Source organism: Strix aluco, chromosome 11 (assembly GCF_031877795.1).
Source record: "Strix aluco isolate bStrAlu1 chromosome 11, bStrAlu1.hap1, whole genome shotgun sequence".
NCBI classification, from domain to species: domain Eukaryota; kingdom Metazoa; phylum Chordata; class Aves; order Strigiformes; family Strigidae; genus Strix; species Strix aluco.
In genome coordinates, this window is record NC_133941.1 from 23398242 (window position 1) to 23414681 (window position 16440).

General features: G+C 39.7%; 1 protein-coding gene across 1 annotated transcript in view; it reads right to left on the reverse strand.

Moving 5' to 3' along the window:
- Positions 1–9754: 9754 nt before the first annotated feature.
- The window catches only part of WNT7A (Wnt family member 7A), a 39334-nt gene continuing 32648 nt past the window's right edge, over positions 9755–16440 (reverse strand). Inside the window, exon 4 of the mRNA XM_074835980.1 lies at positions 9755–14177. Within this exon, the coding sequence (XP_074692081.1) occupies positions 13698–14177 (480 nt within the window). The 3' untranslated portion in view covers positions 9755–13697. The remainder of the gene's footprint in view (positions 14178–16440) is intronic.

Genomic DNA, 16440 nt, shown 5'->3' on the forward strand with positions numbered 1-16440 from the left:
TTTTGCTTTGACGATGAGGAAAGCAACAACGGGATAATCCTGGAAGAATAAGGACTTCTGAGAGGATAGAAAAGAAAACCAATTTACTTTGAGAGCAATGAATTTAAGTGCTTTCGCCCTTTCTTAACAAGAGTGGCTAAGAAGGAGAAAAAAGGGAGAAAGCAAAGTCTCCTTCTTCCCCTCCCCCTTGCAAAATCCTACATGCCCTTTTGGCAGAGATCCATCATTCACTTAATGTGTCCTGCTGAAATCAATTCATGTGTCAGGATTTGGAGAGCTAGAACAAAATTTGTTTGCTGATCCCATCCACAGATCACTCAAGAGGATTCATAAAGGTTAGCAAGAAAACCCCAACAAACCCACATTCAATTTACTGTGCAATGTAATGCATTAGAAAATGACTGATTCCAACAGAGAGGAGAAAAAGTCTGGTTGTACAAACCAGTTGGTCGAAGTCCACAAGCACCTTGAAGCACATGAAATTACACAAAAGGGGATTTGCCTCCTTTGGCAATTGAAAAAACTGCCCTCTTTGGAGTGAAAACCTGTGCACTGCTGAGGAAGGTGAGGGCTTGAGGAGGCACGTCCCCCATGGGTAGCTCAGTGGGGTGCTTGGGGGCACAGCCCACAGCTGCAGAGGAACTGCGCGACACCACGGCAAGACGGAGAGTGTGAGATGGAGTACACATCAGCACAACAGGAATGGTTCCCTCAGCCACCAGGCCAGGCTGGTGCCTTGAGCCAAAGCCAGCTCCATCTCTGTTATCTGCAGGGTTTGGGAGTGCTCCTATCTCCAGACTTCTTCTGGGGCATGCATGGAAGAACTGTGCCATCACATATCCTCATCAGGGCAGGTGGGGAATTTTTCCTCCAGCTGCTTGTCTTTACAGACCTTAGGCAGCCTATGAAATGACTCCTGCTTTAGGTTCCCCCGGCGTCTGGGTGTCTGTCTGCACTGACATGTTCAACTAACCCGGTGTAAAACTAAGCAGATTCAGTCCAAGTGTCCGTAACTGTTTGCTAATGAGAACTTCTCAGGATACAGGCATGAGCTGACTTGGCCATAGCATGCTACTCTGTCTGCTGATGTGCTGAGAGGGTTCACTTCATGCTGTTGCAACGATACAAGTAGGACCTTGCTCTTGGAAATTATTCTTAATTAAAATACAATTAAATGCATTAAATAGAAAACAGCTTTCTCTAATCTCACATTTGAATAAAAGGGATTGCTATAAATGTTTGTCAGCAGAGTGCTCAGGAATGTGTAAGCTCAACTAGCAACACCCTTCTCCCTTTCCTAGGTTCACACAGTTGCAGCTTTGTACAGAATATTAGATTGGGAGAGTGGAATTATATTTATTCTAGCTGAAGATCACACCAACTACAGTAACCAACTCATGGACTGATGAGCTATTTTATAGCCTCACTGTCTGTAGTTCCTCTGGTAAATAGTGTGGGGCATGATGTCACACTTGCTTAAAGCAATTTGTTGAGTTGTAAATATCACTAATCAATTCTTGTGACTGAATCCTGTGACCTTGGGTGTAATCCATGACAGCGCTGACTTTAATGTATTTTCTAGCCTTAGCAGAAGTACTTTTAGCTGCCCTTTCCCATTAACTTCCCATCTCACTAATAAAATACTAAGAGAATTATATTCGCCACTTCTGCCAATTTTAACCGGAAACAATTCTGACTAAGGAATATTAAATGTTGCACATTGACAAATTTGATCTCCTGCTAGCCATTGCTAAGATCAGCAACCACGTCCTTGGCCTTTTCTTAAAGCCAGACATACTTTGCAGCCCAGGGTCACTTGACCACAGTTTCAAACTTAAATTTAAGGGGCTTTTTATTTATGCCCAAAGCAGCACAGGGTACATGATCTCTGTCTGTGTGAGAGGTTTTATTGTGAGACTCCTCCAACTTGAAAACTTCCTTCTTCGCATCCAGAGTCTCCTTCCTGCCTCTCCTCACCTCCACCAAACTTGCATGAAGACACTTGGAAACGGTTGGCGTTTGTTTCCATTTGATGATCTCCTAAAAGCAGTAAAAATACAGATGTGATTTTTTTTTTTAATGGGTTTTTGAAGGGTAGTTTTGGGGAAGATGATTGAGGACAGGACACAACAACTATCTGACTGGAAGGATATTTGCTCTCAGAGGTTTTTTTTCCTAACATCTGAGAAGATTCCAGTGATACAGGCCCACATCCTATTAACTGAATTGCCTTCACACTATAGATCATGGGTCAAAAGCCTGTGCAGAGCAGCTGACCTGGCCGGGTTTCTCTGATTCAGGACTGCTGAGCTCTGACACTACTGCAATGCCATGTACGTACACCCTGTGTTTGAAGTAAGGGCAAGAGCTCAGAAGCAGGATGTGATCTGCCAGAATCTCTCTTGCTGTCTTTCCGTAATGATGTGAGGAATCTCTGCATATGTGTTTCTTCTTCTAGACCTTTGATAGGAGTATAGGAGTAGGCAGTAGCAGATCAGCCTTGTGGGACTCTGAATCTCTGTAGTCCCCATGGAGATTTTACACTTGTAATTCTCAGTTCTGGGCCTTAATCAGCTATAGCAAAAATCCTCATTGCTTCATATCTTGGTGAGAACTTGATGCTGCAAACTTGTCTTTCATCTCCCCCTGTACTGCTGCACTACCTTCAGCATCTCCAGGCCTCCCAGCAATTTCACATCAAGTGTCTTGGCACTGTAGGTTTCAGCAGATGCATCAGGCTCATTTTTGTGTAGTGAATGTGATGGGCAAATTTGCAGCTCTGAGGCTCGATGTGCTGAGTGATGTGGGCGTGTGGATGGCAAGGAACTGCAAGCAAAGGCTGACAAAGTTGCTGGAAAGTTTGTTCCCTAGAATGTAAACTTCAGATAAATAGTCCATGCTGGCTGTAATTTAAATTCAATCAATATTCAGTTAAAAAATAAATAGAAGCTTTTTAGATCAGTGATGTAAGGGAATGTTGGTTCAAGGAAGTAATTACATATTATGTAGAAAAAGTCAATTTAAGTTCTCAATAATTTACTTAAGTGATTTACTTGACTGATGTGTTGTCTTGACCCAGTAGGGCAGAGTAACAGACACTAAGTTATGGCATAGTTCCAGCAAAAACAGCCGTTGTTACTGTCCAACATAAATCATTAGCTACTGTCTTGTTCCAGGTGTACACAGGTGCTATTTAAAAAAAAAAAAAGTGATAAATTTTATGTTTGTAAACATAACTCTGTCAAAACTAATCCTGTTTCTGGCAGATGAAGATGTTATCCATACCTCTTGGTAAGGCAATATACATTTTCAGGAAATAAAGTTCCTAGTATATAATTAGCTTAAATTGGCAGTCCATAGGGCAGTAGGGATATGTGCTGGTTTTTAACTGGAGAGCTGTGAAAAAAACTGTATTTGCCAATACCGCACATACAGATGGGGGAGAGCTGAGAGAATGGCTGTTGGCGTGGGCTGGGGGTGGCCGAGCGAGTGTGGCACCCGCCGGCGCTGCTTCACCAAGCAGATCGGCTCCAGGGCTGAGCCGGCGCGACCGCCTCCGCTTCTCACTCCAGGCTCTGGGCTGCGATCAGATGTTAGTGGCTTTTTAAGGATGCTCTTTGGACTTTTCCCAGCTTACATACCGTACATGTGGAAGATAGAGATTTCAATTTGTAGTCATGACAACGATGCTGGCGAATACTGCTTTTCTCTTTGCTTGTTGTACTTGTCATATACAGAGTCCTTTTAAAAATTACCTTTTGTGCTGTACTCTCTCTTTAGAGTTGAGAGTGAACTTTAGCCTCTGTAAAGATGAAACCTTGAGTGAATCGCCGGTGTGTAGGGTAGGTGTGCTGAGCTGCTGAACTTAGTCTTGAACTGCATTAACTCTAAAAGAACAGCACGGAGTTCCATATGCTCCTTCCAGATACGTATGAGACCAACTGAAGTCTGAATTTAATCTACTGCTCAGTTACACTAGAATGTCTGCTGGTATTCCTGGGCAAAGTTGGGAAGGTATGATACTTGTTAAACAGCTTCAAGTAACTCATTAGCCACCTGTTAAACACCCATTTCCCTGTTTTATACTTAACTCTATTGAGTCCTTATAACTAGAGGTATGTCTCCTCTCTTCTTCAGAAGTGCCTTCCCTGGGTGATTGGGACAGGCAGGACTCAGAGAAGCGGGCGCAGATGTGCACATCAGGTATGGCTTCCTGCAGCCATCGGTTTCTGAACATGGTTTTCCACTGGCACTTCTGATTATACTATGATTAAGCTCTGATTATACTATGAACTTAAAAAAAAAAGGCCAAAAAATACCCCAACCAAAAAAAACCCCAAAACCACTTCCTAGTTCCACTCCCTTGAACATTAACACTGCATTGGAATATAATTCAACTAGTGCTGATTCAGCATTAGCACTAGTATTCATGATCTCCCTTTGATTCCCACAGACTGAAGATCAGCAGCTCTAGAAAGAAACTCTGGAAGAAGCAGAAAGCTCAGGACCAAGGAGGAAAGACATATGATACTTGGACAGGATGGTGGTGAGCAGCAAAATATAGGTGCATTCTTCATTTAAAAATACGGGTTTGCAATCATAACATGAAAATGCTTATTAAAAATATTCAAACTGGGGGCACATACAACCCAGTAAACCACTTTGGGGAGGGGACTATAACGACTGTTTAGAATGTAGCAAAAATGGCTACTGATGATTTTCCACATATATTCTTCCAGTAATCGGTAGCTTAAAATTCCTTGAGCTTGATTATGTAACTAGATCATTAGATAAACATTTGGGACCTATTTACTGTGACAGAAAAACGATACACCTATGATCTATTGTGGGCTAGTTTTAGATTTCAAACTTCAATGGTAAATGTGGTTGATGAACTTACAGTTAAATTAACATGAAAACCCTGAAACAGTAGTAGTATTTTGTATTTTACAGATGAGAATAGGTGTTGAAATTAGTTCTCAAAGGATTAACCTGAAGTTCAGTCCTTTCAGGTCTTCAGTCTCTTCATAAAACCTATAAATACCACAGACAGGGCTTATGTCATTAGTCTCTTAATGTTATAAACATTTAATGAAGTTAAATTTGAAGTACAACACATTGTAAAATCGATCTGATCTTGCTGGGGAGACAAAAGGAAGAAAATTGTTTGAGTCATTTGGAAAACAAATTAAGAATTATATTCACTTAACTTTGAGGTAGATGAAAAATTATGACCGAGATAGATAGACCCATTCTATTTCAAAGGAAAGCAGGGATCGGGAGCAGGGGAAACCTCTCTCTGTGTTAGATGCCATCCAACATATATTAACACCACCGTCAGTGGCAGGCAGCCCGACATGAATCACTTGGGAGATGACAAGCAGCACTTTCCTAGAAATTGGAGGAATTTCACTCTAAACATTGCAGCTCGCACGCCTCTTCCACAAAGTAGCTACTCCAGCAGCTGGAGATTTCAGTGCTTTTGACCATATGTCTTCACTATGCCATCCACAGTTAACTCCTCAGGGGGACGCTGACCTGCTCCCAGCGTTGCTCCCGTTCCCTCAGGCATGGCATGCCCTGCTTGGCTCTCAAACGCAATGCTGCGTTCTTTGGCTGGAGGACAAAGCTATTCCTCCTACTAACGCCTGCAAATGCTTTCCTATAATTGGCTTTCTAAGGAGTATGTTGGAGTGTGAGGTTCTCTCACCTTCTACTGAAGTGGGAGCAAGGGACTTTATTGGCAGCCAGATCAGTTTCCTAGCATGGTTTTACAGCACCTAGTGTCTCCTCAAAATGCTAAGTGGGAAGAAAAGAAATAAATAAAAATAAATAAAACCCTATTAGCAAAGGATTACTGTGTAAAAATCTAAGACAATGAACAGGAAAAGTGAAGGGGCAACAGACATGTTAAAATGCTGCAGACAACAAGCTGCTCAGAGGAAAGTGTATTTGTTCTTTCTTTTTAAAACTCGTTATTTATTTTCTCTATTCTTCAGGCCTAATGTCTCACTAATGAATTCCAGGGGGAATTTTGAATCATGGTGATATCATGGGTTAAACCCCTTCTCTACTTTTTGAATGTAAATTCTTTTTGACATTCTTACTTATTGGGGAGCATTGACTTCTTTCCTACAACAAAACCAAATGCTATTTGGTTTTGCATAGTTAACATTTTGCTAATGGGTAGCCAAGATTCTCTCAGCAGCTCAACAACATTTTCTAAAGCACACTGGCGTTGTTGTAGCAACTGGTGGCTGATCTGTGAATAAAGCAGATGTCATTGTGGCAGGATAAAGGGAGAATAATCTATCACCCGGCCACTACCACTCCTGCCCAAACAAGTCATCAAAATGACAACTTTGGTGTGTAGTCATTAATTAAGGTCTGTGTATCACCTTATCTCATCTTGTTATTATATAAACCAACGTTATGTTATAAACGCTGAGAATTTCTCAGCCCCTCACTGTTGTCTTTCTCATGGAGGAAGCGCAGCTAGGATGTGCTGAGGTACTGACAGTTTGCCAGCTTCCTTTTAGGCTCTGATTGATTTTGCACTTTCATCCAAGCTGGTCTGGCCTAAATAAACACAATATATATTCTGGGAAGTTTTTTTTCTTTACTATTTAATCTGAATTCAGCTCATTTGGCTTGCAACTAAAGATGGGCAAGCATCAAAATATTCTGACTGGTACCCAAGCTGAGTACAAAAGGAGAGACAGAAGCAGATAAGTTGCCTTTCTAACTTCTCAGAAAGGCTTTAATCCATTTATTATCTTTTTTAGCTTCTGTTCTAACTCTCACAATTTGTACTTAGTTGGTACAACTCATTGACCCGAATGAGTCACCTCCCACTCTTTTAGTGGCAGAAAATACAATGTGGTTTAGCACTGTCCTATTAAACACTTTCCGTTAGAATTTTTGCTAACTTTTTTATATGCTTTCAGTGATGAAGCACCACAGCAGCTTGCCCTTGCTTTACAGAGGCCCTCAGACTTTGCACTGAGTTTCAATTGCCAGAGTCTATTTTCTCCCTCTGCAGAACCGCTGTCCACATCTTCTGACTTAAAAAGCCTACTCTCTGCTACCTCCTTTGCCTCACATCTTCGTTAATCATTTGACTTAAGAAGACAAAACATGAGACCAGGTTTCTACAATTTCCCTGGTGCATGACTCATACTTAATGTGGAGGCTATATTAATTACTGTGTGCTTAGCATTTAATGAGGTTGAGAAGAAGGAGTCTCCTCACTTCAGCTACACAGAACATGCAGTGAACGTACTACATGCAGTGAATACATTTCCAAAGCACTAAAATCTGGATATGTATTTTATAAAAGAAGGTAAATCAGTCATTGCTTGAGTTCCTTAAAACAGGATGGCGAAAGCTGAGAAATCTGGGCCGTAGTCCTAATTCTTTCACAGACTTCCTTTGTGCCCACTGGCCAACCCTCTTGTGCTTTGTGTCTCCTGATTTCCTGTCTGTTTATGGGGATAATAGTAGCCGACTGAGGCCAGGCTCAGTGCAGAACATTTGTACAGCTTGACACCACAGCATTATAGAAGGCCAAAAGGAATTATCCTGATATTTTTTTAAATATATGAAAAAAAAAAATTTTGTGATAAATTATATATCTTCCAGTCCTGTGTGATAGCATTATCATCTAACACTACTACCTGTACTGTATCTTCTCTGTCCTTCTCTGTTAACAACTTTCTCAAGGTGCCAGGTATTTAATATCCTCTGTGGTTTAAAATAGTTCAGATCAAATTTAAATAATTTCAAAAATAAGCTATATGTGGACAGATGTGATGGCCATAGTGCATATTTCTGTGGACCCACATGCAAAAGCAAAGTTACTAGGAAAGAAATTAAGCACGAGAAACAACTCACAAAACAGGTTTCTTGCTGATTCAATGGAATAGATGTCTGGATTTGGCTTGAGCCAAATGAAATTGCACTGAGCTGTGTAACAACTAGGCAGGCTTAGCTTTGGCTAAAATCTGTCCATTTAGCTAAGCTCTTTCTGTGTTCCCTGGTAGACAGTAGTGTGCCTTCCATGCACTGAGTTTTTCAGGGGGTTTCCTCCTTATGTGGTTTTTCTTCTCTTTTCCAAAGCATTTCTGGGCTGCACCCTATCCGTGATAGGTCATCAGTTTCTTTATTTTTCAAGTTTCTTTATCTGTCTCCTAGTTAGACTAGCTCTTGCCTGAAGAACTGCTTTTCTCTGACCATACTAAGAAACAATCTGGTGGAGTTTGGTAGAAGTTAATTTTCTTCAAGATACTGTTGCCATCCCTTGGAGAATCTCTATCCTCCACAGCTGAGTCAAAGTATACGATAGTAAAATGTAACCCCTGGGACAATACCAGAAACCTGTCTAATGGATTTTGATTTCATTAATTTTGTAAGCTCTATGGGCCAAAAAAATTAATTTGGCGTTTTTTTTTTCACGGAAATGCTAGGAGTGTTATGGCATTTATGGCCTCTTATTGTGTAAATAATAAAAGAATTTCAGGATAACAGGAGAAATGGCATAAAGGACCCAGGAGGGAATCTGCCAAACTAATTTGTAAAATATTAATAGTTAAAGCAGTGTTTGCTGACATCATGTGAGTGAAGCAAGCGCAAAAACATTAAGAGAATAAGAAAAATTAGTAACTGGAAAATGGTTGTGAACAATGAGTAAATGTGATTAACCAATCATACTAAGCACTATCTATGGTGCAGTTCATGTGAAGTCCCATTTAAATTTATGAGTCTGCCTGATGAAGAACAAAGCTCAGCACTGTCTTTTCACAGCTTTTTGCTACAATTTCTTATGCAAGTTTAGCCAATTAGAGAACACCTCTTCTGGTCCACTCCCTTTAACTTTGTTTTAAAAAAAACATCAGTGCAGCTTTCTCAATAATATTGAAAAGGTGAGTTAGGAGGACACGGTGTACTAGATGACTAGAGTAATTCTATATTTCTTGTATTGTCTGAAAAATTAAAGGTACGCTGTGAGAGGATGAACTTTTTTTCTTGCTGAGTGTCCTCCTCCTCTATTGTATCATAGCTCCACATACAGACCAAAAATCAAGAAACACAAGCCATCAGTGACCAGGAATGGATCGGAGAGCTTATAAACACTCTATAGACAGCTAAAAATCGAAGTGCTTGGAGACAATAAAATAACAAGCACATACATGCTGCAGGCAGGCATGCTGGTGAAAGTGGGAAAGTGAAGCACTGCAGTAACAGAAAGTTATGCATAATGTGGTGTTCCCAAGAAAAAGTGTACAGGGCTTTCTATATTGGTAGTGTTGGGTTTCTGATGTACTACTAGTGAATTGTTTGTATCAGCAATCACAAAATCAACTGTGGATCTGGTATGATATATACAACAGTTGGAGAGCTGCTTGTTCGGTCGACTTCTTGGGGTGACAAGTTGGGGGCAGGGGGCTCTATTAGTTAATACACTTATTTTGGACATTCACAGTGCATATTTCCTGATATCTATCATAATGATGAATTTTAAAATGTCAGAAGTACTTACGCTGCATCTTAATTTGAATATGTGCCCCCTGACTGCAGTCTGCAATGTTTCTGTGTTCAACAAATCGATTTTTAAGTGTGGACAGTTAAAAACAGTTTTGTAATCCACAGGGTAGTTCATTAAGAGCCTTGTGCAATATGGTACAAGTCCATTATTTTCCTTTTCTAAGTAACTATGTACCCTTACAATAACTTTACAAAATGAGCCACTTAAGAGTATGCTTTAAGGATGTTTTCAGTTTAATTATCACTGTTGAAAGACATTTCTCCATTAGGTTTGTTCATACATTGCAAAGAAAACTTAATCATTGAGTGATTCATGTTTTATGTAGGTACTTCAAATATTCAAGCTAATTGTATTCAGGTTAGTTGACCTATTAAAAAGACTGAGAGGTAAAATCCTTAAAATTTGCTTAGGAATCCCAAGGCAGAAATGCTTCATTTCCATGAATCAGGGTTCCACTATCAAATGAGGAAGTGAGATTTCATAAATAATAGCTTCCCAACTTGCAATTACGCTAGTTGTCTTACGCTTCCTACTCCTCTTACTCTTCCTGCTTCTTCGATGTGTGTTTTCTTTAAAAGCCTCAGCTAGGTTATTAATGTGGACAGCAATCCAGTGCTTCCCTTGGTTAGCAGAGGTGAAAAGATGTATTTTCTTTTGAGAGCTGTATTGTTCTGCAGTTGTGTGCATTTCACTCCCATTGTGTGGTTCTTCACCAAGTAAAAACAGAGCTCTTCTATCCCTGAGGACAAAGAACAAACTGTTGTTGGGGAGAGGAATATCTACAAAATCGTAAATCTTTCTCCTTCTCCTGTTTATTCTTCATGCCATTTAAGCCCATTTAGTGAATGACCAATTAACTCCAGACTCATGGCAGATTCTGATGGGCCAGATTTCTCCTATCTAAGATGACACAGCCAAATTTCCAAATACTTCTAGCTGAATGCAGTGTTTGGTTTTCCTTGCTCTTTAATTCATAGTTCCCAAACTGTTATTCCAGTTATCAAATTGACATTTTCTCTAATTAATGCACTGATCATCAGCAATGCTGTAAAATATAGGGAAAATGTGTACCAAATTAATTTTGTTATGCATCCAGTTCTTTATTATTGTGAATAAAACTGTTTAAAGATATTTGTCCTTCAATAATTAATCTGCTAGCTGTACATTGCACATCACTGCATACTGAAATATACAGGAAGCAGGAGTTTTACAAATTACTTTTCTATGGTAAAAACATGCTGCAAAAGTAATAATTTGTAAAATAACTCTAATCAGTGAACACACTTTTGACTATGATATGGTATCCGCTAAGTAAAAAAAACAACACAAACAGGGGCGGGGGGGGAGGAGATTCCAATATTAAATGTTAGATCTGAAATATTTAACCATAGTACAGTGTTGTAATTAACATCCATACTCTGTGTACTTTATTGCATTTTATATCATCAGTTCTTGATGTGTGGAATTTAGAAGAACTAAAAGCAGTGACTCAGTTACCCCAAAAAAATGCATTTATATTGACAAGTCAATATAAAACAATAAAATTATGTTTAAAAATTTATTTTGATATCCCGTGCTGGTGTCTGAATTGCATAAAATTCATTATTTTGTGTTAAGTGGCAGGTCTGCAAAGAAACTGTATATTTAACCCTAATTACACATTGCTAGGATCTGGTACTGCATGGGCTTCTGTTCTTACATAAATAGCATATATACAAGAAGTGAATTAAAAAAACCCATGCCACATTCAGACAGGTTCTAAAAGGTCAGGTTGTTATAGTGAAACTTGGCAACACCTTTAGTGATACTTCTATTTACTTTCTCAGAAAACTTTCTCTGTTTTCACAGTCTGAGTTGGGAGTTTTGCCCCAGAAAGATCAATGGACACAAGATATATCTGTATTATCTACTCCTTGCAACACTTGCTGTTATCAACGTGAGTCAGCGAAATGCACTGCATGCTGGATGGTGGTTTGTCTCCTTTACTGATGCCCCTCTTAGCCTCATTAAAGGCATGAGATCCTGTAGGCTGGAAGTAGGGAAGAATCTGGTCTGTCCTAGACAGAACATGCAATATCATTGGTAGCCCTGGGCCATGTTTCTTACCCAGTGAAAAACATTAAAATTAGATAATTATTTTCTTTTGGTCACAAATGAGTCAATCAGGAGGAACAGAATGATTCTAAAACCAGAGAAATATCTACCACTCAAATATCTGAAGAAATTAGCAGTGATAAAAGGGAAATATCATAAAAGGAATGCAAAATGGCTTAGCTGGGCTCTGAAAAATGAGTGAGTAGTCTTTAAATTTACCTAGATGTTTTTCTGGGGTTTTTAGCTCTGGCCTTCTGGGGGGAGAGAATAATGTAAATGCCAAAAAGAGTTGGACAAAAAGTAAGCTTTGTATCCTATCTATGAGAATCAGACGATGTGTGTCATGCTAGTTTTTACAGTCATAGTCTACAGCCTTCCACTGATTAAAATCAAATTTGACAGTAACACAATATAGAGGTTTAACTGACAGCACACACAGCACATTTGCTAGTCATAACGCCACAGTTTAATGACTGGTGCATGTGGGAAACTAATTCGGATTTTTTTTTTTCTTGAATGGGATAAATGAGCATCCAGTTAATACCAATCATGAATTCAAGCTATGTGACAAAATTGATGCTACATACCCTGTTCTTGTTTTGCATATTCTGCAAATTGAGCTGCAGGAAAAGACCCAGTTTGTACACACATCCGGAGAGAAAGTTCATTCTGCTTTCTGACACATCAACGAACTGCAGCTGAATGTATCCAGCTTGCTGCTGTTGTGTCCACAAACTAATTACCCTTTCTCTGTTAAATAGCCTAAGAATTACAAATTGTATGCCTGTTTTGAGAAAAAGCACAGGTTGAACAAGCAGACATAGTATAAATAAAATATTTATATAAAAATAGTCTCTTACAAAATATACTCTCTTATCCTATGGTTGATTTTTCCAAAAGATGGAAGTTTGTCTGGATTTTCTTATTTTTAGACATATTCCAAACAGGATTTTATTAATGCTTCTTTCATTAATTGAAGAAAAAAAAAAAAAAACTGGTAAAGATTTGTAACCCCTACCACTTGACTTTTGTTCCAGACAACTAGCAGCAAACAGGAGAAAAAAAAAAAAAACAACAACAAACAAACAAAAAAACCCCCAAACAGTGTGTGTTTGTGTATGTACATATATATAAAGATGCCAGCTTTTGTACTTAAACATCTAGTACTGTAGAACATATCCTGCAAGTCCAACTAATAGAAATATCCTAGTTAAGAATAATATATACAGCTCCAGTTTTTCCTTGCTGTTTCTACAAAATTATTCCACAAAGAAAGCCAGCTATCTACTTTAATTGCAGAATAGTTCCAAAAATGTTGGTAGAGTTCTTTTTAATTAAATAAATTAATATTAGTTTTATCTGAATAAATTGTTAAATATTGCTATTATTATGCCCAAGTGTCCCAAATCCCTGTGCTAAAATCTGCAGCACGCACACACACGAAAAAGGCAGATAAAGCAGTGTCTACAGAAAACTTCAACAGTTCTACTCGCTGTAGCAAATGGCATGAAGTGGAAAGATGGGCAAGACCAGCAGAAGCTTTTCACAAGTGTAGAAGCTTAAATTTGTGCCATCCACACACTCACATGGGCAATTCACAATGGGCACTGTCCATCCCATCCTGTTCAAAGCCCTTTTTTGAGGATTTCTCCCCTACCCCTCCCTGCTCCTTATACTCTGAAGTTTTTGACCATCTTTTTTCCAAACCAAGAGTTAGTTGCCACACTCGGAGATTTTTCTCTGACTGGTGTCTCTTCACAAAGCAGTCAATGCTTCTTGCTTTAGAGGTGCAGATTAACTGAGATTATCTTTTTCTCCCTGTTTTGTGTGTCATGTGGCTTGGGGTGGGGTTTGTTTGATTTTGTTTCCTGGCTGACTTTCATAAGAGTCTGAAATGTGTTTCCACACAGCAATGAAATATGAGAAGAAAAGAGAGGGCTCCATTCATCAGCATTTCTTCTGGGAGAGCAAGTCTTTCCTACAGTCTTGTGTAGGTACGTTGAGTGCATGTGCAAACGTATTCATGGCCAAGGACATGTCAGCCTGCCCAGCCATGTACTCACTTACAGGTATATACTTCTGTTCTTTCACTGCATGTGTTGCATTTAACATAGCAGCACCAATGAAATTTGCAGTTGCACTGCCACACTCTTGAGTACTGGTGTGTATTGTAACCTCGACCACAGCACATCAGATCGCAGCCATTGGACTGCTGGGCTGTCTTGTTGCACATCCTGCCCTGCGTTCCCACGCTGCCGGTGACAGGGTCTTCTTCACAATAATTGGGAGATTTTTCTATGTACACTAAATCTGTATCCATGGGTTTGCGATAGGAAAGTGGCTTCTTTATTTTGAGGAAGGTTGGACGCTTGTTACGACTTGCTCTCACTGGTTCAACTTGAACGGCTTCATTATATTTGTCCTTAAGGATGTAACCCAGCTCCCGGAATTTAGGCAGAGTTGTCCAGCATGTTTTAGTGGTACAGGATCCCGAGACCCCGTGGCACTTGCACTCTAACTTCATGTTTTCTTCCAGAATCTGTATTTAGAAGAACAAAGAATGATGCATTAAGACAAGCTACAGTCTCTTCAGAAAAACAGGGTTACTTGATGCATGCTGCATGACAGTCACAGATGGGTTTGCTCTCCAGCATGAGTTGCCACCAGACACAGGCCGCGTTCCCACCAAAGCAGCGGGGTTTGCTTGCCTGGTAACACTGTTGTCCTACGTAGCAAATGCTCATCTGTGTCAACTGAGGTCTGCCTGCAAAGCTGATTCCCCATTTGTACCTTGAGTCAAGCAGGGAAGATAACTTTGCCTAATTTCACAGCCCATGGGCCAAAGGTAAAATGGGACCCTCCTTAACCACAGCTTTTCTTCATTTTCATTTGCAATACGATTGCACAGCGCCGCTGATTTGTCTCTTATTGCAATTTTTGGCATATAGCAGTGAAATTAGGAACTGGCAGAAAATCACACCTTTACATGAAATGCCCCATGCAGAATGTTTTGAAAGTTCAACAATAGGTACTAGAACTTGATTTTTGTAAACAGAGGTTAAAAAATAAACTGCATTTCAGTTCTTGCACCTGAAAATGATGGAAGTTTGTGCAAGATATGAAGCAGGTAAACTCTTCTCTTAGTCTCACATTAATCAACGGTGTAGAGCAGATGATCATTTTCATATAGGCATCGTCTGTTCTAAATGTTGAAAGTTAATGCTTCGATTTGGAAATCTAAGTATTTTAATACGCCATAGTCAAGTTCTTTGCACTTTCTAGAGGGTTTGAAGTATTTTGCCTCCTCTCACACGGATAATGGAGCATACAAAATGCCCCAGCTACTTTGCAAGAAAACTAGGTCTGTCTTAGAGCATAAAGGGTAAGAGCAAAGATGAGGAATTGGTTTCATATTTTGTCATCAATTCTTGTTAAAAAATTCTACCTCCTTAATACGGTAAGAGTGTCTCAAACACCTCCATATCATGGCTTGCTCCACCCTGTCTCATGTTCTCTTCTTTGTAGGGGTCTCTCATGCTTATGCCTGAGTTATCACTACTTTCCTTTTGAAGATTACAAGCTTCATCTTCCCTTCAAACTTTACATCCCTTGAAACTTTAATCTTGTCTCTTCTCCCTCCTGCTGTTCGTTTACCAACCCAGTCTTTGCCAAATAAAACCGGAGACCAGCTTAGTCCTTGCAGTCTGTCCCAAGCCCTATAACTGACCTCACTTAGCAGCTACACTGTGTTAATGCTAGAAAACATAGCTAATTACAGCAATTAATTTCCCACTGGCCTTTGCTTGAAAGAGACCATAATAATTTTGATTATTACATTCTGCCTTAACCTGGCAGATACCAGCAGTGGAAAGCCCAGCCAGAGGGATTATCTGGGTTCAGGGAGTGGCCACATAATTTTTCCTCTGAGAAACCCCAGCTGATCCATGTGGCTCCAAACCTGGGCAGTTTAGAAGGCTGGAAGGAGGTCAGTGATACAGAATTTTATTAACCCTTTGTTATAACCCACCCCCCTTCAGTTTTGGACGTTTGGAAAATTTACCAAGCAGACACCATCACTGGCTGCTGCTGAAAATGGCAGCCAGCACTGAAGGAGCCAAGTCCAGCTCAAAAGCTAGACAGGGGTGCTGGGACTTCAAGTCTAAAATCTCAGCATAAACAGGAGTGGCAAGGAGAAAGAGCACATCTTAAGTTGTGCAACCAGCAGATCATTAGTGCACTAACACTGGTGAGCATAGCCCCGTCCTGTTCTTGGCTGCCTTAAAACAAGTAATTTCAAGACTGCACATAGTAGCTCATTATTCTCATGCCTTTTGGTCTTGAGGCTGTTCCCATGTCACCTAGGCACAGTAATTGCTATTGCCTAAACTTAGGATAGTTTATAGCTGCTTCTTTACTCATTGTTCTTCCTCTGCCCCTTTTCAATGAAAATAGGGATTTCAGAGGCATTAAAATAGTTTTATTTTTATTTCAGTCTATGAGTGAAGTGTCAGCATGTGTGGTCTGAAGACAGGCTTAAAACCCCTAGAAAGTATAGGTCCAAGATTTTGGCAGATGTGAACTTAGCATATATTAGGCCACATTTTGTACTACTGTTTTTAAATTAGTTTTTCATGCAAACTATCTAATGACTGCCTTAAAACTCAGATGTGAGAAACTTTTATGTTCAGATCTACATCTTAACTTGCAGTTCTGCTCAAGCTTTGGCTTACGTTTTGCATTATCTTGTTATCTTGAGTTTCTCTCTCAGCCACTGCATACTTCTTTTATTGCTCACTCATTCA